The sequence below is a fragment of the Phyllostomus hastatus genome, unplaced genomic scaffold, assembly GCF_019186645.2.
Source record: "Phyllostomus hastatus isolate PE091 unplaced genomic scaffold, TTU_PhHast_1.1 phas_scaffold_28, whole genome shotgun sequence".
NCBI lineage: Eukaryota > Metazoa > Chordata > Mammalia > Chiroptera > Phyllostomidae > Phyllostomus > Phyllostomus hastatus.
This window is the reverse complement of record NW_025334022.1, coordinates 12,177,814-12,199,549: the sequence shown is the minus strand read 5'-3', so window position 1 is coordinate 12,199,549 and position 21,736 is coordinate 12,177,814. Positions and strand designations below refer to the sequence as shown.

General features: G+C 43.2%; 1 protein-coding gene across 3 annotated transcripts; it reads right to left on the bottom strand.

Annotated features, from left to right (window-relative positions):
* Positions 1 to 594: 594 nt before the first annotated feature.
* Positions 595 to 20,546, bottom strand: LOC123805138 (G-protein coupled receptor-associated sorting protein 2-like). Of its 3 annotated transcripts, none has more exons than XR_006783269.1 (5): positions 20,267 to 20,546; positions 19,965 to 20,054; positions 19,373 to 19,441; positions 18,968 to 19,045; positions 595 to 709 (listed from the first exon to the last, which is right to left on the bottom strand). XR_006783269.1 is itself a non-coding variant. In XM_045817596.1 (5 exons), exon 5 carries the CDS (start codon positions 18,359 to 18,361, stop codon positions 15,797 to 15,799), a length of 2,565 nt encoding a protein of 854 aa, XP_045673552.1. In that variant the 5' UTR covers positions 18,362 to 18,669; positions 18,968 to 19,045; positions 19,373 to 19,441; positions 19,965 to 20,054; positions 20,267 to 20,546; the 3' UTR covers positions 14,834 to 15,796. The 3 variants fall into 3 exon arrangements, 2 of the variants coding, with proteins under 2 accessions (XP_045673552.1, XP_045673553.1); XM_045817596.1 differs by lacking the exon at positions 595 to 709 and adding an exon at positions 14,834 to 18,669; XM_045817597.1 differs by lacking the exons at positions 595 to 709; positions 18,968 to 19,045 and adding an exon at positions 14,834 to 18,669.
* Between the last annotated feature and the right edge of the window lie 1,190 nt (positions 20,547 to 21,736).

Below are 21,736 nucleotides of genomic sequence, written 5' to 3'. Positions count from 1 at the left end.
GGCACCTGAGAGTGAGGGACTCCTCAAACTGTGTCCTTATTTCATTCCAGTCCTGACCCTGACTTGGAAAAATATGTTGGGAGATGGACACAAAAGGTGGAAATGTATGAAGGGGTGCAGGGCCTTGAAACCATCCATAGGGAACTCTGTAGCATTTTATAGGTGAGATCCCATTGAGGGCTGCTCTTTTGAAATTGGGGGCAGAGAGTGTCAAATTGGGTGCTAAGAGTCCAGCTGTACTGTAAGAAGGTTCCTTTCTTTTCATTCATGACTAGAGAGATGACATATCTACTCTAATTTTATCCCCAGGCAACAACATTTAGGTCAAATGACCTCTGAATGAACCCTTATAATCTTATCACATGAAATGGCCCATAATATTTATCCAGAAAAGGGGTGGAAACAAAAAGGCCACATGAATGATGAGGTTTTTACTTCAACTATATCCCATAAAAAATTGAGGGATGATCCTGACAAATGAGTGATCAGAATATAGATAATCAGTTTCATTTTTGGACACACACACACACACACGCAAACACACACACCACTTACCCTGCCCTTTGGCTGAGATTGAAAAAATCCACAGGTGAAAACTGCTTAAGCCTCTGCTTCCCGTGCATGTGAGAGGTATCCAGCCAGGCCACAATGTGAAGCTCCAAAAATATTAATACAGTACCCCCAATAGGAATTCAAGGCTGAGGGAGATCTGATAAGAAATAAAATGTTTAGATAACTTTAAAAATCATTTAAATGCAGGAGGGTGCCATAAAATCATGTGTTGCTCCCCCTCTAATATACTAGTGGGCTCTGTATCCTTCATTTTTTAAAAAAGATTTAATTTATTTCTCAGAGAGGAGAAGGGAAGGAGAAAGAGAGGGAGAGAAACAATAAAGTGTGGTTGCCTCCTGCATACCCCCAATGAGACCTGGCCCACAACCCAGGCATGTGCCCTTGCCAGGAATCAAACCGCTGATATTTTGGTTCACAGGCCAGCGCTCAATCCACTGAGCCACACCAGCCAGGCTGCACTCTTCATTTTAACTTATTTATGTATGATACATAGGATCAAATGTAGTTTTGCAGATATTAATCCAGGGGTGCTTGCTGAAAGACTGGCACCATTGTTCTGACATCAATTTTTGACACCAACTACTGGGAGTTAGCATTAGACTCCACAGATTTAAAGGTACAGTCCCCAGCAATACTGCCCCCACTTAAGATAAGATGCCAGTTACAAGTCTTAGGGGGCCAACCATACTGACTACCAGTTATACATTCAGGAATTCCGATGACCCCCTCAGGTTGGATAATTTACTAGAAAAACACAGAAATCACTAAAAGTGCTATACCTCATATTATAGTTTTATTGATTTTTCTAATATATTTTTTGTTATTCAAGTACAATGGTCTCCATTTTTACCCCACCACGCACCTCCACCCCACCCAACACCACCTCCCTCCTTCGAACACACCCCCTTGGTCTTCGTTCATGTGTCCTTCATACATGTTCCTTGATGGCCCCCTCTCCATTATGCCCTTTTATCCCTCTCCCCCCTGTCAGATTGTTCTTTATTTCAATGTCTCTGGTTATGTTTTACTTGTTTGTTTTGTTGATTAGGTTCCACTTATAGGTGACACCATATGGTATTTGTCTTTCACCGCCTGGCATATTTCTCTTAGCATATTTCTCTCCACTTCCATCCATGCTGTTGTGAAGGGCAGGAGCTCCTTCTTCCTTTCTGCTGCGTACTATTCCATTGTGTAAAAGTACTATTGTTTTTTGATCCACTCATTTACTGCTGGGCACTTAGGTTGCTTCCAGCTCTTGGCTATTGTGATTTTCGCTGCTATGAACATTGGGGTGCATAGGTTCTTATGAATTGGTGTTCTAGTAGCCTTAGGGCATAATCACAACAGTGGTATTACTGGGCCAAAAGGCAGTTCCATTTTAGTTCTGTGAGGAAATTCCATAGTGCTGTCCACTTTGGCTTCACGAGCCTGCATTTCCACCAACAGTGCACGAGGGTTCCCTTTTCTCCACAACCTCTCCAATACTTGTTGTGTGTTGACTTGTTTATGACCATTCTCACCATTGTGAAGTGGTATCTTATTGTGGTTTTAATTTGCATCTCTCTAATGGCTAGTGACATTGAGCATCTTTTCATATGTCCCTGGACCCTCTGTATGTCCTCCTTCGAGAAGTGTCTGTTCAAGTACTTTGGCCACTTTTGAATTGGGTTCTTTGTCTTCCTGGAGTGGAGTTGTGTGAGTTCATTATATATTTTGGAAATCAAACCCTTGTCCAAGGTATCGTTGGCAAATATAGTCTCCTATATGTTGGTTCCCTTTTCATTTTGCTGATCTTTTTTTAAAGATTTTATTTATTTATTTTTAAAGAGGGAAGGGAGAGAGAAAGAGAGAGAGTGGGGGAAGAGAAACATCAATGTGCGGTTGCTGGGGGCCATGGCCTGCAACTTAGGCATGTGCCCTGACTGGGAACCGAACCTGTGATGCCTGGTTCGCAGCCTGAGCTCAATCCACTGAGCTATGCTAACCAGGGCATTCATTTTGCTGACGTTTTAATTAGCCATGCAGAAGTTTTTTATTTTGATGAAGTTCCAGTTGTTTATTATTTTCTTTATGTCCCTTCCTCCAGGGGACATATTAGTGAAAATATTGCTGTGTGGAATATCTGAAATTTTCCTGACAATATTCTCCTCTAGGACTTTTATGGCATTGTGCCTATGTTTAAGTCTTTTATCCACCTTCACTTTACTTTTGTGTATGTTGTAAGTTGATGGTTGAGTTTCATTTTTTTTGCATGTAGCTGTCTAGATCGCCCAACAACATTTGTTGAAGAGGCTTTTTTTACTCCATTTTATGTTTCTGTCCCCATTGTCAAATATTAATTGACCATAGGGACTTTGGTTTAGACTTCTGGCCAAGATGGAGGTGTAGGTAGATGCACTGTGCCTCCTCGAACAACCAAAATAAGGACAACAACAATTTAGAAACAAAATAACAACCAGAACTGACAGAAAATGGAACTGCATGGAAATTGGACAACCAAGGAGTTAAAATAGACACATTCATCCAGACTGGTAGGAAGGGTGGAGTAGGGCAGTGGGTGGGAGAGGGGTCAAGGCACAAAATGCGGTGGCACTGGGTATGCAAGACACCCCAGGCACGCAAGACAGCAGCAAGTGGACCCTGGGTATTCAGGCAGCAGCTGGCAGACCCCAGGCGCCAAGTGGCAATGGGCAGACCCAGCGAGGTGGCAATTGTGAAGTGAGGCACGGCATGCAAGGTGGCTGGCTGATCAGTGGTCCCACATTCGCGCCCAGATAAACCAGGTGAAACTGGGGAGCGAGACAGACCACAACCCCGGGTCCCATCACTGGCAAATAAAGCCTCAAACACCAATTGAAAACCCCTGTGGGGGTTGAGGTGCTAGGAGATACTCCCAGCCTCACAGGAGAGTTCGCTGGAGAGAACCACAGGGTCCTAGAATGTAAACAAGCTCACCCACATGGGAATCAGCACCAGAAGGGCCCAGTTTGCTTGGGGGAAGGGGAGGAAGGGATTGAAATCCAGCAGAGAGTGGAGCAAGTGCCATTGTTCCCTCTCAGACCCCTGCCCCATGTACAGCATCACAGCTGAGCAACTGGGTTGCCCCACTCTGGTGAACACCTGAGGCTCCGCCCCTCACACATAACAGGTGCGACAAGACAAAACAAAATGGCTCAAACACAAAAATGCATCAAAACCCCAGAAAAAATACAACTAAGCGACCAAGAGATAGCCAACCTATCAGATGCACAGTTCAAAGCACTGGTGATCAGGACGCTTACAGAATTGGTTGAATTTGGTCACAAATTAGATGAAAAAATGAAGGCTAAGTGAAATGAAGGAAAATGCACAGGGAACCAATAGTGATAGGAAGGAAGCTGGGACTCAAATCAATGGAGTGGACCAGAAGGAAGAAAAACAACCAAACAGGAAAGAATAAAGAAACAAGAATCAAAAAAATGAGGAGAGGCTTAGGAACCTCCAGGACATCTTTAAACAGTCCAACATCCGAATTATAGGGGTACCAGAAGGGGAAGAGGAAGGGCAACAAGTGGAAAAGCTATTTGAACAAATAATAAAGGAGAACTTCCCCAATCCGGCAAAGGAAATAGACTTCCAGGAAGTCCAGGAAGCTCAGAGAGTCCCAAAGAAGTTGGACTCAAGGAGGAACGCACCAAGGCATATCATAATTACATTAGCTAAGGTAAAAATGAGGAAGAGAATCCTAGAAGAAGCAAGAGGTAAGGAGACAGTAACCTACAAAGGAGTTCTGTAGTAACCTACAGAAATCAGACTGTCAGCTGATTTCTCAAAAGAGACCTTACAGGACAGAAGGGGCTGGAAAGAAGTATTCCAAGTCATAAAAGGCAAGTACCTACATCCAAGATTGCTCTATCCAGCAAAGCTTTCATTTAGAATGGAAGGGCAGATAAAGTGCTTCTCAGATAAGGTAAAGTTAAAGGAGTTCATCATCACCAAGCCCTTATTTTATGAAATGTTAAAGGGACTTATCTAAGGAAAAGAAGATAAAAAACATGTGTAGTAAAATGACAGCAAACTCACAATTATTAAAAACCACATCTAAAACAAGAACAAAAACAAACTAAGCAAACAACTAGAACAGGAACAGAACCACAGAAATGGAGATCACATGGAGGGTTAGCAACAGGGCAGTGGGAGGAGGAGAGAGGGGGAGAAGGTACAGAGAATAAGTGACATAGATGGTAGGTAGAAAATAGACAGGGGGAGGACAAGAGTAGTATGGGAAATGTAGAAGCTAAAGAACTCATAAGTGTGACACATGGACATGAACTAAAGGGGGTGAAATGTGGGTGGGAGAGGGTGTTCAGGGTGGAGGGGACTGAAGCGGGTAAATGGGACAACTGTGATAGCATAATCAATAAAATATATTTTTAAAAAGTCTTTGGTTCTATCTGGGCTCTCTGTTCTCTTCCATTGAACTGTGTGACTCCTCTTATGCCAGGACCAGACTGTTTCAATTACAGTGGCCTTGTAATATAGTTTTATATAAGGTATTGTGATCCTTCCTACTTTGTTCCTCTTTCTCAAAATTGCTTCATCTATTTAGGGTTGGTTACAGTTCCATATAAACTTTTGAAATGTTTGTTGTGTATCTGTGAAGTATGTCATTGGTATTTTAATAGGCATTGCCTTGAATCTGTAAATTGCTTTGGGTAATATGGACATTTTGATGATGTTGTTTCTTCCAGTCCTTGAACATGATACATACTTCTATTTATTTGTGTTTTTCCTTAATTTCTTTCTTCAGTGTTGTGTAGTTTTCTGAGTACAGGTCTTTCACCTCCTTGGTATGATTTATATCTAGACACTTTATTTTTTTGTTGTTGCTATAGCAGATGGGATTTTTCTTGATTTCTGATTCTGATCTTTCATTGTTGGTATATAAAAATGTCTTTGATTTCTCAGTATTGACTTTGAACCCTGCTGTTTTCCCAAATTCACTTATTAGGTTGACTACTTTTTGGGTGAAATCTATAGGATTTTCTTTGTACACCATTCTTTTGTACACAATGAAATCTGCAAACAGTGACAATTTTCCTTCCTCCTTTCCAATTTGAATGCCTTTTATTTCTCTTTCTTGTCTGATCCCTGTGGATATGACTTCCAATACTATATTGAATAGAAGTGGTGAAAGCAGACATTTTTTGTCTTGTTTCTGATCTTAGTGGGAAAGGTTTTAGATTTTGCCTGTTGAGTATGATCCTGGCTGTAGGTTTCTCGTATATGGCCTATACCATGTTGAGGAATACTCACTCTACTACCACTTTGCTGAGTGTTTTTTTTTTATCATAAATGGGTGCTATATCTTATCAAATGCTTTTTCTGCATCTATTGATACAATGGTGTGATTTTTCTTTTTCCTTTTGTTTATGTGATATATCACATTTATTGATTTGCAAATGTTGTACCATCCTTATATCCCTGGGATGAATCCCACTTGATTATGATGTATGATCTTTTCAGTGTATTCCTGTATGCTGTTTGCCAGTATTTTACTGAGGATTTTGGCGTCCATGTTCATCAGTGACATTGGCTTATAGTTTTCTTTCTTTGTTGTATCTTTATTTGGTTTTTGAATTAGGGTGGTGCTGGCTTCATAAAATAAGTTTGGGAGTCTTCCTTCTTCTTCTTGGAGTTTTTGGAATAGTCTGAGGAGTATAGGAGTTAACTCTTCCTTAAACGTTTTTTTAAAATTCTCCCGTGAAAACATCTAGTCCAGGGCTTTTGTGTGGCGGGAGTTTTTTGATTCCTGTTTCAATTTCATCAGCTGTTATTGGCCTATTCAGGCTTTCTGCTTCCTCTTAATTCAGTTTTCAGAGATTATATTTTACTAGAAATTTGTCCATTTCACCCCACTTTTCAAAGTTCGTGGCATACAGTTCTTCATAGTAATTTCTTACAATCCTTTGTATCTTGCTCTTGGTTGTAATCACTGTTCTTTCATTTCTGATTTTGTTTATTTGGGTACTCTTTCTTTCTGCCTTGATAAGTCTGCTTAAAGGCTTGTCAATTTTGTTTATCTTTTCAAAGAACCAGCTCCTGGATTTATTGATCCACTGGATAGTTGCTTTAGTCTCTATGTTTTTTAATTCTACTCTGATCTTGTTTTTTCTTTCCTTCTACTCACTCTGGACTTTGTTTGTTGTTCCTCCAATTATTGTAGATTTAGGATTAGGTTCTTTATTTGAAATGTTTCTATTTTTTTTTTTTAGCTAGGCCTGTATTGCTATGAACTTCCTTCTGAGAAGTGTCTTCACTATGTCCCATAAATTTTGGATTGTTTTGAGTTCACTTTCATTTGTTTCTAGAAACATTTTGATTTCTTCCTTGATTTCATTCTTGACCCATTCATTGTTTAATAGTATGCTATTCAATCTTCATGAGTTTGAGTCTTTTTGAGTTTTTTCCTTGAAGTTGGTTTCTAGTTTCAGTCCCTTATGGTCAAAGAAAATGCTTGATATGATTTGGATTTTGTTGAATTTGGTGAGGTATGTTTTGTGTTCTGTTATGCTATCTATCTTTGAAAATGTTCCATGTGCATTTGAAAACAATGTGTACTTTGCTTCTTTGGGATGAATATTTCTATATACATCTGTTAAGTCCATTTGATGTAGGGCATTGTTCAATGCCACAATACCTTTGTTGATATTTTGTTTAGAAGATCTATCCACTTTTGACAGATGGGCATTAAAGCCCCCTACTATAATTGTGTTGCCATCAATATCTTTCTTGAAGTCCTCCAGGATTTTCCTTATATATTTGGGTGCTCCTATGTTGGATGCATAAATGTTTATGTTTATGTCTTCTTGATGGATTCTTCCCTTGAGTATTATGAAGTGTCTTTTTGGGTCTCTTTTTATGGACCTTGTTATGAAGTATATTTTGTCTGATATGAGTATTGCTACCCCAGCTTTTTTTCCTGTCCATTTGCTTGAAATATTTTTTTCCACCTCTTCACTTTCAGTCTGTGTAGGTCTTCTGTTCTGAGGTGGGTCTCTTGTAGGCAGCATATGTGTGGGTCATGTTTTCTCAGTCATTCAGCTACTCTGTGTCTTTTGTTTGGAGCATTTGATCTGTTAACATTTAAGGTTATTATTGATTGGTATTTATTCATTTTTCTTCCTTTGTACCTGAGTTCCTCTCGCTCTCTCATTCTTTCCTTTCCTCTTCTTATAGTAGTCCCTTTAGCATATCTTGTAGTGCTGATTTGGTGGAGTTGTATTCTTTCAGCCTTCTTTTGTCTGGGAAAGTCCTTATTTCGCCTTCCATTTTAATTTAGAGCCTTGCTGGGTATAGTAGTCTTCATACAGGCCTTTGTTTTTCATTACTTGGAATATTTGTAACCATTCTTTCCTGGACTGGAGTGTTTCCATTGAGAAATCAGCTGCTAGCCTTATTAGAGACTCTTTGTAGGTTACTTCTTGTTTATTCCTTGTTCCTTTTTAAGATTCTCTCTTTGTCCTTTAAACTTGGCATTTTAATTTTGATGTGTCTTGGAGTAGGCCGCTTTATGTTTATCTTTATTGGGACTCTCTGTGCTTCCTGAACTTGCATGGTTTTTCCCTCTCCAGGTTCAGAGTTTTCTGTCATTATATTTTCAAACAGGGCTTCTATCCCTTTTTCCCTTTCTTCTCCTTCTGGTACTTGGAGTTTACTTAAGCTATCTTTATATTTTTTTAGTGGTTGTGTGTGTGTGTGTGTGTGTGTGTGTGTGTGTGTGTGTAGCTGCTTTACCTGGGTGTTTCTTTCCACCTTGTCTTCCAGATCACTAATTCGATCCTTTGCTTCCTCCAGCCTACTTGTAATTCCTTCTAGTGTGATTTTTATTTCAGAAGTTGTATTTTTCACTTCTTCCTGGTTTTGTTTATAGTTTCTATTTCCTTTTTCACTCAGTTCCTTGTCTGTGAGTTCCTTGAGCATCCTTATAAGCATTATTTTCAATTCTATATCTGATAGTTTGTGTACCTCCATTTCATTTAGCTCTTTTAGTGGGGAGTCTTCCACTCCTTTTGATTGCAGGTTCGTTTTTTGTCTCCCTATTTTAGGTGACTCTTTTTGTTTTTGTGGTTCCTGATATTTTGCTTTGCTAGCTGTCTTTGTAGGGTGAGCTTCCATGGTAGGAGTTCTATGGGATTCAGTGGTGTGGTCTCTTTGATCTCCTTGTCTAGATGCTCTAGGGTTGCTCTTTTCTTCTTTTTGTGTGGGATTTCTTATTGTATTTGGGTATTTACCTGTTGGTGGTTCCTTTGTTGGTAGATTCTCTCTTCCAGCAGGTATATTGGTGTTCACAGCTCCCACCTACTCTTGTATGTGATCAGTTGGGGGGGGGGCAAAAATGGATTAATAGAGCAGGAGAGTATTCAATGGGATTTAAAGTACCAACAAGTAGAGAACAGATAAGAGATCCTTTGGATAAGTATAGTGTTACCCATGATATTTCACCCAATTAGCCACTTTTTATGAAAGGTGAAAGAGAGATTAGATTCTTGTTAGAGGGGAGGATTGTGAGCTGAATCCAGAAGACAGAGTGCTTGTGTGAGGTTAGATGATGAGATATAGTGAAAGTAAAGAACAGAAAGCAGGTATAGTGTATGATAAAATAGAGTTCACCACAACAGTAATAAAGCTCAGGGAGATAGTGAAATGGGCTAAGATCAAGGAGGATTGCGATACAGTATATGAAGTTATACGGAACAATAATTATTTACAATAAGACTGGAACAACAATAATATGGCAAGAAATATATGATCTGAATTACAGGAATAGTAAGCACATGCCCAAGAGTACAGTGTTATTGGAAAAAGAGTGAAGTGAAACTAGGAAAATTAAAATAGAATATGAGAGTACAAGGAAAACCAGTTGAATGGATATCAGTGTCTTTACCAAACTAGGAAGCTCCACAAAGCCCTGAGTTTTCATTGGGGATTCCTTACATATGCATGATTAAATCATTGGCCACCTAATTTTACCAAAAATCCAGCCCTCCTTCCCTCTGTGGCCTAAAGTTCCAAATCCTATTATGATTGGTCCTTCTAGTGACCAGCCCACATCATGAAGCTATTTCAGGGCCCACCATAAGTCAGTTCATTAGCATTACAGAGATACTCCTATCACTAAATAATTCCAAAGGTTTTTTTGAAGGTCTGTGCCAGAAACCAGAGACAAAGTTTAGATATATTCTTTCTACACCACACCATGTTTGAGATACTCTCTTTTGTCAAACTCTAAAAACACAGACACAGGCCAGAGACAAGGATTTAAGCAAAAAGACCATAATCTGAAAATTGGCCCCAATACTTATGTTACCATATTGCTGGAGAGTGGAGGAAAGAGGATAATAAAGGAGGCACTGTAAGAGAGGAGGTAGTACTAGGCCTCAAATCTCTGTAATTTTACCTCACATGTCCACTGTTCAATCCTAGCTTTTAAATGTAAACAAAAGGGTATTACAGCATAAATTTCAACTGTATACTGACAATACATATAAGGCTATGAGTAGGCTTAGGGAAATTAACTGCTTCCTACTGACACTTTCCTAAACTGCCACAGTATCCAGTCTTGGAACATCAGCAGTTCCCATGAGCCCCTCAGGCTTGGGAATATTCTGTTAGAAAGAGGACACAAACTTATCAAGGTGAGGCAAAAGATAATCAGGAAGGAGGAAACTCTGGAGATGTCCCAGGGCTAAGATAAAGGACATCAATACAGGACAGAGACCTTGTTCTAAGACTGGTTGTTCCTGCTTTCTGGAAAAGCACTGAATCATGGTGAATCACGGTGAATCATGAATACACTTGAGCAGAAGATGCTACATGACCCCTGATTCACTATAATAGCATTATAATAAATTAACATTGTGTGACCCCCCTTCTCAGGTGGCCAATCAAGGAAAATCATGGGAGGTCACATGCACAGTAGCTTTAAAGTAATATAACTACTTGTACATGTGCAATAAAAGCTTGCCTAAACTAGCCAGGAAATATCTGCCCTATATGAATAGAATTCCTCCAGCACCAGAGGGCAATCTCTGCTTGGAGTTGGCCTGCTCCCATGTTCTGTGGAGTGTACTATCACTTAATAAATCTGCTCTCTCTCTTTCTCTTATAAACTCTCTGTGTTTGGTTCTTTGTCTGCAGTCACCAAGAACCTGGTTACCTGTGCCCACCTGTGACAAAGGGATGCTACCTGGGATGAGTGAGACCAAAGGAACAAGTCCTAAGAAGTGGATAGAGAGCAGAACAGATGGAAGACATCAAAGTGTCTGCAGAGGGGAACCCATGGGACCATCCACTAAGCAGTTTCTGCAGATGTTTCCCAGGAAGATCCTACTCTGAGGCCCAGGACTGTAAATGGAGGGAATCTCAGATGAAGCAGCAACTTTTGTATTCCTAGATGGGATGGACCTGCTGCCTGGGGCTGAGATCCAGAGATTCTCTAGGGTGTTGAGAAGCTTGGCATTATCCCAATGACAAATCCTCTGTCAGGGGCCAAAAGTACCTAGGTTCTCTCCTCTTGAGTCTGTCTCCCAACCCCCTTCCCTAGAGCTGCTCAAATTGGGATTCATTCTTCTCTTGCATCTCCAGGCACCTGGAGCCTTGGAACATTAGTTACATGTTTCCCCACTCCTTCTCTCCCACCCCCTCCCAATTTTGAGCTGGTCTCAGTAATTCCCATCCTCTGGAAAATACACACAGAAAATAGAGTAAGTAGCAAATAGGTGGGAGGACAGAGTTCCTATCCTAACACCCACTTTTCCAGAGCCAGCATCAATAGATTATACAAATTGTGTGTTCATGAATTATCACTTCACAATTTCCTTTCTCTGGGATCCCCGATGCCAACTCCCTCCATGTGTCCACTTCCCCCACCCACAAAAAGAAACACAGAATCACACAGCATTAAGCAGGGAGCATGGGGAAAAGGGACAGGTGTTCAGGAAGCAGGGAGAGCAGGAAGGTCCCAGGCACCTCCTGTACCAGGATCCAGTCTCAACCACCATCTGCAGAAGCCACTTCTGAGCCTCACACCCACCTCCTCCTTACCCATCTCCTCCACCAGCAACCACCATTTCTCTCCATGTGTGCCTCCCACAGGATGACTTTCTGCTTCTTGAGCTCTTGGACAAAAGATAGACCCAGCTAAGATGCTTGTGATTGCCTGCAGTATTGTTTCCTCTACCAATAAATGCTATAATTCTGGTCACCTGAGACTAGTTTTCAGGCTAGTGTAGCACAGGGAGACAGCCACCCACCCACCCTAACATCCTACCATTCATTCCTCAGCAGTCTGTCAATCATCAGGTGTGCATGTACTTCCCCATCTCTTTGTCTCTTTTTGTCCCTTTTCTTTTTTTTAACTTTTTAAAAGAATTTTTTAGGATGCTATCCATTTATTTTTAGAGAGGGAAGGGAGGGAGAAAGAGAGAGAAAAAAAAAATCAATATGTGGTTGCTGGGAGCCATGGCCTGCAACCCAGGCATGTGCCATGACTGGGAATCGAACCTGCAATGCTTTGATTCACAGCCCGCGCTCAATCCACTGAGCTACGCCAGCCAGGGACTTTTGTCCCTTTTCCATGGGATACACCTCTGGGCCAGCTCAAGGGTGAGCATGGTCACATGACCCACTGTCTGCCTGCACAGGACCATGCAGTCAGCTCGTTGGCCACATTCCTGAAGCACCAAAGAGCAGAATTTTCTGCCTCTGGGGTTGAGTTGCTTGCTAGCAGAACCTGCGGCTCCAGACCAAGGTGAAGATAGGGAGCTGAAGGAAGGCTGGATTTGTAGCCAAAGCTTCCAGCCCAAGGCCTGGGCCTTGTTCTGTGGGAGCCCAGGGCTGACAGGGAACACTGAACCAGGAGTTTGGAGACGAAGTGACATTGCACATTCTGTCTAAAACTCAGAGTGACATGTTAAACATACACACAGGATGTGTCCTGAAAAATATTGCTAGGCAAAATAAACATTCAAATTTCAGTTTCCACCATCAGCGTGATTCCTCTTAACACTGTGGTTGGTTTTAGAAGGGAGGCAAAATTGCCACTTTGCCCTATTTCCATAAACCAGCGATTTTCAACTGGCGTGCCACAAGAATTTTTAAAGCATACAATACCTGCTTATTTAGTCAGGGGCACCGACTATTTTCCTAGATTGTCAAATAAAAAATGACAACAGCCAACTCAATAGCTGTCTGGTGCGAATGAATCAAAATTATACCTATTTTTTGTCAGATCAGCAAAAAAGATATTTTTGGTGTGCTGCAGAATTTTAGTAATTAGTTTATGTGTGCCATGAGATGAAAAGGGTTGAAAATTGCTGCCATAAACCTTGCATATTATAATGAGAAAAAAGCATGTTGCACTGTCAGAAAAATTACTCAAAACTTGAGTAAAGGCAACATAGGTCACTGGATATTATTTCAGTGCAGGGCTAGGCTTCTCTTTCTTTTGATTGAGCAAGTTTTCCAATCTGAGAGGCTGATGTTAACCTATATTTTGTGCAATAGATATGAAATTGATTTCCATCCAGTGAAACAGATAACATCAATGGCTATAATTTATTGCCCTTAAGATACTATCGTTTTGTATTTAACCCAGCAATGTTATCCTAACATTTTCTATGCATGTATGAAATTTAACATACTGTTTTATTATATTGTATACACACATCTCATTTACATACTCTTAGAAGTTCTTCATTGTGTTGAGAAATCTTTCATGTGTTCATTTCTAAGTCACAATTTAATTTTTTCAAAAATTAACATCATCCTCAGACAAAACAGAAACATTTCTACCATAACTAAAACATAATAAAGCATATTTCTCACAAGTCTGGACTCCCTGTCCAAACCAATTGTGTCCCCGACTTCTGCAATTTCTATCTGAAGGTATGGTATAACTTATTTTCAGTTATTATTTTGGAAAATACACATTACATAAAATCATTTTTTAGTGAATAACTCAGTGGCATTAAGTATATTCACAATATTGTGCAACCATCACGGCAATCTATTTCCAGAACTTTGTTGTTACTCCAAAAGGAAATGCTCTTTTGAATGTAAGCCATGTAAAAAGTTGCAACTCTCCCTGACTGGCGTGGCTCAGTGGATTGAGTGCCAGACTGCCAAGTAATGGGTTGCTAGTTCGATTCCCAGTCTAGGGTACAGGCCTGAGTTAGGTGCCAGGTCCCCAGTAGGGGGCACGCTAGTGGCAGTCACACATTGTTTCTTTCCCTTTCTCCCTCCTTTTTTTTTTTTTTTTTAAAGAGAGAAACATCAATGTGTGGTTGCTGGGGGTCATGGCCTGCAACCCAGGCATGTACCCTGACTGGGAATCGAACCTGAGACACTTTGGTTCGCAGCCTGCGCTCAATCCACTGAGCTACGCCAGCCAGGGCTTCTCCCTCCCTTTTCGTCCTTAAAAAATAAAATCTTTTTAAAAATGTTGCAATCTTTGTACTGTCAAGAGACTAATATAAACTTAGCAACCTTGATAACTTATTTTTCTTTAAAGCATTTCAATTAAAAAGCTAGTTTTTCTTAAATCTCACTGGGGCCCACTTTTCTTTCCAACTTACTCTAAGTGATTTTATCTCTAAAAATTTCTTGTAACACATATAGTTTATTCATTTATATAACTATCTTTTCCAACATGTCTACCTGTAACTTAAGGCATTAGAAAAATATTTTATTTTGGCCCTGGCTGGCGTAGCTCAGTGGATTGAGCACGGGCTGCGAACCAAGGTGTCACAGGTTCGATTCCCAGTCAGGGTACATGCCTGGGTTGCAGGCCATGACCCAAGCAACTGCACATTGATGCCTCTCTCTCTCTCTCTCTGTCTCCCTCCATTCCCTCTCTAAAAGTAAATAAATAAAATCTTTTAAAAAAAGAAAAAATATTTTATTTTAAAAATCCCTGTCTTGTTTCCCTGATGTCTCTGAAATGTTTTTTTGCATTGTAGTTTTTATTCCAGACTATGTAATATATGAAATTTCTTAAAAAGTCATTTTATAATTTCATAGAAGTTTTTTACTCACAAATTTTAAAATGGTACCAATTTTTCTTTTTTAAAAAAGATTTATTTTTAGAGAAAAGGGAAGGGAGAGAGGGAGAGAAACATCAATGTGTGGTTGCCTCTCAGTGCTCCCCCTTACTGGGGACCTGGCCCACAACTGGGAATAGAACATGTGACCCTATGGTTCACAGGCTGGCACTCAGTCCATGGGCCACACCAGCCAGTCCTCTATTTTTCCATAATGTTCTTCTCTACTTTACCAGACATAAAAGCATGTGTCATCTCATGCCAATAGGTCATTTTTAATAGATGCATACTATTTCTTTAATACTTGCCTTGGACTAGGATCACAAAAAAAATCTTATTTCTGACTCCATTTAATTGTTATGCTACCCTATTATTTCATTCTTTTGGTGGCACTGAAGCAACACCTGTCCTTCGAGTTGTAAAATTTGCAGATTTGGCTGATTTAGTTCTCCAAACTGCCCTCATTCTAACCACATCCCTCAATAAACTTGTTTCACCTACTCCAGGGAGACAGGATACATCCAGGATACTAAAACAGATTTTCCAATTACACACTTTTTTTCACACTACTGCTGCTCACTTACAAGAATGGCCTAATGGTTTGTCTTATCCTACCCTTCAGTGACCAATTTAAGTGGGTCCCTCTTCTCTAAAACATTTTTCAAGTACCACAACCTTCAGTAATCTCTTTAAGCTCCAGGAATGGAATTTTCCAATGAGGGTATGCTTACCATACTTCTAATTATCTATGTTGGTTAAGTGTGCATAATGAATCTGCACCTGGATTTTAAACTGAAGGGTCACTTCTGCCAATTGTCACACAGAACTTTATTGAAAATACACTCAAATACAGAACCACATGTTTAAACAACAAATAGCAGTGTAGTTTACATAGGTGACTCAGTTCATTGGACGCTCAATACTGAAAAATACTGCAATCTGGACAGCAAGACAAATATGAACAAATGTGTTCAGCTCTAATATTCATTTGGCATCCACAAAATGACCAGCTCAAGCCAAGAATTGGACAAAGTTAACATCAGCATAAAAATATAAGTTACAACATACAATCAAACTGAAAACCAAAGCACTACTCAGGGCTTTAGGGGAACATAAGGCTGATCACAGACAGGTCAAACATATTAGTTTGGTTGCCCCCCCTCAGGATCGTTTTGGTTGTCTATTTGGGTTTGTAGTTCCTTAGCCAAGCTCTCAAATTCATGGAATGCAGAAATAAGCGGCTCAAGACTGAACTCATCATCAATTGAGGCCATTGTTCCATTACTTATAATATTACTGATATTTTGAAACATTTTAATAACAATTTGAATATTATCGTGTGACTCTTCCAAGTTAAAAAGACCCACAAATACTGATAGAGCTTTAGCACTGAATAGCTTCTTTGCCACCATAGGATTTTCAGACAAGTTCAACAGTACTTTCAGAATGCAAAACTTTGTTGTTGCATCTCCTGTCACTAATAGGGTGAGAAACCCAGACATAAAATTAGCAACCAGTGTGTGATAGTCAGTAGTCATAGTGAGGTGCCTCAGTAGCCTTAATCCAAGCAGCTGCTCAGGGGAATCCACACTTTGTGCAAGGGTTTCCTCACACACTTGACATATGAATGTCTCAATCATGTTTAGATTTGGATAAGGTGGAGCCATGAGAATCATATTTTCCAAAAACCTTGTCCGAACTCGGGAAGAGGGATAATTGAGCAAGGTTTCAATAAGTGAGACAACACCTGAATCCCGAATGAAATCTCGGGTAAATTGAGAAGCACTTCTCATACCCATTGCAATTTTAAATATTTCCTGAATAAAAGGATCTCGAACTTTTTCCATTAACAGAAGGAGTTCCTCAAACTCTCCAGAGCTGATTTTAAGCTCACACTGTATACAGCTGCAGGACCAACTCTCAGGCTGTGCACTGTCCCTGGTCCTAAGATGATCCCGAATTTCCCTGACTGACCGGTAGGATGGTTCATACTGAAATGTGAATTGAGGTTCAGGCTGATTGGCCTCATCTTCACCTTCTGATGTAAGTTCCGCATTCTGGGGCTTTCCCTCAAACATTTCAGCAAATGCAGAGGATGCTTCTTCAGGAATTCTAAAGGAGCTTGGGGATGGGAAGCCAATCCTATGACAAGGACCAGGTTTGAATTCAACAGTGACCTCTTCCCAGGTTTTGGGCCTGGATGATGCCTTAATTTCCTCCTCAGCTGAATCTCTGAACCTGGAACTAGCCCTGTACACAGGATTGGGATTTAGGTCAAAGCAGGCCTCATCCCTGTCCCAGAACCAAGACCCAAATATGGCTTCTTCTTCAGACTCCTGCCTGGTCTCTTCTCTGGCTACAGCCCCCAAATTGGACTCAGGTTCCTCAGTCCAGAACAAGGATCCACCAATGGCCCCCTCCTCAGCCCCTGGGGTGGATTCACAGATGGCTGAAGCCCCAGCCTCCACACCAGCCTCTTTCTCTGCCCAGAACCAGGACCCAATGATGATGTCCTCCTCAAACCTGGGGTCCGGTTTGACCCTATCGCTGTTATTAACATCTTTCTGGGCCCTGGGCTTCAAGTCAGTATTAGGCTCTTCCTGATCTCTTGGCCTGAATCTACTATTGGTCTCTTCTCCAGGCAAAAACCAGGACTCCTTATAGTATTCATCTTCAGACTCAGACTCAAAAAAATCCTCTCTCTTTGTCCTGAGTTTGGACCTAGTATTTGTCTCATCCCTGACTCTGGGTCTGAACAAGTTATTGGTATCTTCTCCAGGCCACAAGCAGAATGGGTTGCTAGACTCCTCCTCAGACCCTGACCAGGAATCAATATAGGGATCTTGCTTGGATCCAGGCCTGGACCGGAAGTTAGGCTGATGTTTAGCCCTGTGCCTGGACCTGGTATTGGCCTCTTCCCTGGGCCATGATCTGACACTGGCCTCTTCTCCAACCCAGAGAGAAGAAATAGTAGAGGTCTCATCTGCTGACCAGAATCCAGATTCGTTAGAGGCTTCCTCTCTGGCCCTGAGCCTGGGATAACACCAAGAGCCTGTATTAGTTTCATCCCCTGATCCGAACCAGGATTGAATTCCTGACTGAACCTGGGAGCCAGGAAAGGTCTCAACATCCACATTTACCAGTTCTCTATCTACAGACATGGCCACAGGTTTATCAACTGATTCAGATTCAGTACTGACCAGTGGCCAGGCTGCTGCACTGGTCTGGGGCATACCCTCTGTTTGGGACATTGCCTCGGCCCCGAGCTCAGCCTGTGCCGAAGCCTGGGCTTCATCTTTGGGCCTTGCCCCAGGGATTGCCTTGGCCTCAGTTTTAGGGCATGCCCCACCTATTGCCCTGGCCTCGGATTTAGGCCTTGCCCTAGCCATTGCCTGGAACTCAGTTTTGGGCCTTGCCCCAGCCATTGCCTGGGCCTCAGTTCTGGGCCTTGCCCCAGCCATTACTTGGAAATCAGTTTTGGGTCTTGCCCCAGCCATTGCCTGGGCCTCAGTTCTGGGCCTTGTCCCATTCATAGCTTTTGACTCGGTTTTGGGTCTTGCCCCAGGCACAGCCTGGGCCTGGGCCCTAACTTTGGGTCTAACCACCATCGGAATGTCATTCTCTCTCTCAGCCCCACCTCCAGCCTCTTCTCCAGCCTTCTTTCCAGGTTTGGCCTGGGCACCAGGTTCAATCTCAGCCCCAGTCATAGTACCAGTTACAGAAAAGACACAGTTAAACACCAGTAACACAGTCCCAGCCTCTACCACTGAAGTGTCACAGTTTTGTATCTTCACACTCCGATCTTTCAATGATTCAGACAATACAGTTGGAAAATAGTCAATCACCAGTCCAGCAGTTAATTAGCCTCTGTCCCAAGACCAGCCTCAGCCAATATTACAGGCAGAATTCAGAAGAGGCTGGAGGAGGATGGATGGTTCCCAGGTGGGTGTTGATCTGTTGAGGGTGGTGATTAACAGCAACTGCAACACCACCAGAGCTGCCACTAGAGGTGGATCTAAGGAGAGAGAGCAGTATGGGGCGCTTTAAGTCTCTTCCAATTGTGTCACTCCAAACAGATACCCACACAGAGACTGGAACTTGAATTCTTGGTAGGACTGTAGGGCTGTTAGAAAGTATGTCACCTTTATTTACCCAGAGCTGCTACACACTTGGTCTACCACAAAATAGGTATAAGATTGGTGGGAAAGTATGTTGGCAGTAGGGCTAAGGAGCCCCCAGATTAGACCCTAATCACTCTTGGACCTGTTAGTCTCCATTATTCCACCCTAGTTTGTGCCCACTCCCATACCAACCTGCTCTGACGTGGTGCAATATCGCCCTCCTTGCTTTGTTCCAGTTGTATTAAGCCCTACAGCAGACAGCAGGCTGTCCTATGGACAAGTTAACATACAAGAGAAAATGGATTCTGAGTACTTAGTTGACAGGCAGGCAGATGGCCTGACCTTTGATGCAAACATCTTTCTTTTTAAGGGTCAAATTTTTCTAATGTTTCCTGTCTCCTGGTTTCTGACCTCAGGTTTGCTCCCATTTACAGCCCAATTCACACCTACACAAATATTTCTAATACCTCCTGCAAGAAATGGATAAGGGAGGCTGGTGCAATGTGCAAATGTGGCAGAGCAGGAGAGGCAGATCACAAAGACTTGCTATGATCTTACTCTGTAACTGTCCCCTGCATTGTCCCTCTTTGCACCAACCTGCAGAAAATTGATCCCGTTTCGTTCTCCTCTCCTTCCTTGCAGAAAGTTACCAGCCTTAAAGTAAGCCTACAGACACACAAAAAGATAAAACAATCAGGAGACCATTATAGCAAACTGACCACTTAGTGGACAGACCAACACCAATGATGGGAGTCCAGAGTCTTCTTGGTTGAATATTCTCATTTAATTAAGGCCTTCTGTGTCAGGATTCCAGATAATCATATCTTTTCTTGACGTAATAATCTTCCCATTACTCCCTTCTCTAATTCTGAGTATTCACCACTAGGTGCACCTCATCCCTTCGCCTTCTGCAGAATAACTTGGGGGATGGGCGCCCACATATTCTAGAAAACAGGTTGTGCAGCGGTGCTTGTAATTATGAATCTGTTTCACCCTTGCCTCTGAACCCATCTTTTCCTGCCCCCAATTTTGGTTGGAAATAAGGCAAGAAAGCAAGGAAATTGCCTAGAAGCTGGTACACAGGGAAATTTTAAGATTCCTGGATGCTTGACATGTTATGGTCTCAGTCACCCCCCTATTGGGGTCTCCAGTCAATGGTTGCTGCCCACCAACCCCCAACCCCACACACCTCCAGAAATCCACGCTATTTTCTTGCTCAACTTTTTCTCAAGCCGCTCCTCTTACAGATGCATCCTGCCGCCTGAAATCGCCAGACCTACTGCGCAGACAGGAGATTTGGGCATCAACGAGGTGCCTGTTGAAAGAGAGCACCCAGGACGCGGGGCCCAACAGGCCAAGCGCCCTTTCCAGAAATCTGAGGCCAGAGTAGCCCAACACCCCTCCCCCGGCATGCCCCCTCCAGCCCAGCTCCCGCTCCGCCATTTCTCCCGCAGCAGCCTCCCTCCCCCACAGCCCTCTCCCAGTACAGACACCATCGAAGGCAGGATGCGGGCGCCGGGAAAGATGGCTGGGGAGCAGCCTGCGTGATTCGCTTCCACAGGACCACTGGGAGTCTCTCTGGCCACACCAGCGCCCTGGACCCGGCCCCCGCCAGTCGCCGCCGCCTCCTCGCCAGGCTCCCCCAGCGCTGCGCACCTCTCTAACAAACCAGCTCCGACCGGCCGGGTCGCCTCCTCCTTGCCAGGCTGCCACAGCCTGGGCGAGGGCTATAAGCTGGTGCGGGGTGGGGCACCACCCTCGGCCCCCACCATACCCCCACTTGCCTTTACAGGCTCACGGCCGGGTGGTCATCTCCCCTCCTCTAGGAGCTCCTCAGTTAGCTTTCCACCTCTCTCCGTGCGCTCCGAACTGCAAAGAGGCGTCCCACCTCACCACCAACCTCTCCCGCGGACCGCTGCACCAAAACAGGCAGGTGTTGGGTAGGGGTTGCGCAGGATGCGACACAAACTGCTGGCAGCGAGGGTGTCGGGAAGAGGGGCGGAGGGATATGGCACGAATGGGCTGACGCCCCCTCGCAGCCCACTGTAGTTCCGACCGGGAGAAGGCGGGGCCGGGACCCAGGCCGGGGGCGGCAGGAACCGCAGCCTGCCTTTGAGGACCTACGAACCCCTCTACTAGGCGACCACCCTCACATTCCCGGCACTACAGTCTATGGGACCGGCGGGCCGGGGCCGGGATGCCGGATGCGGGATGCGGGATCGGGAGGTCAGAAGCAGCTGCGCTGGAAGCAGCAGCGGATGGATACAAACTCTCTCTTGGTGCCTGTGAATCGCCAGACTTCTCCCTCTGCCTACCTCCCCCTCCCCCATCCCACCAGCCAACCCTTCCAGGACGCAGATGGGGGAGGGGATGTGAGGACTGCGGGCTGGGAGAGGAGAGGCGATCTGAAGCCAGACCACCCCAGACGTCGTTGGGATAACCCCCAAGGTTTTCTTCTATTGTTCACGAGTGAGGGAGGGGAGAAAGTCTGGAGGGGGGCTTCCATGGAGACTTCACCATTTGGAGGGCAGACCTAGACCTCTAACTCTGGGAAACAGTCCACTGCTCTGCGCCCAGAGTCGTTCTTTCTGCCACAGTGCGTTTTCTCTCGTTCGAAGTGGTTACCCATGTTGCCATTTTGCAGTCCCCACAGTTGTCCAAGAGTTCCTTTCTCTGTCAGGACCCACACTGGTCCTGCAATCCTCCCTCTCTGTCGCCGCACAGCCAAGTGTCAAACACCAGATAGGAGAGGTCCTGGCTTTTCCTCCTCTGTTCTGTCAAGTCTTCTCCTTCTCTGTTCTGTCAAGTCTTCTCCTGCAGTCACATCCAAGCTCTCATGATGTTTGGCAGTCTGGAAATGTGGCAGGGATTAGAACCAGCTTGGACCTCAGCACTTCCCATAGGCACCTGTCTAGTTTGCCCAGTTATTCTTTGGGGAAGGTCCCAGCGGGATCACACTTC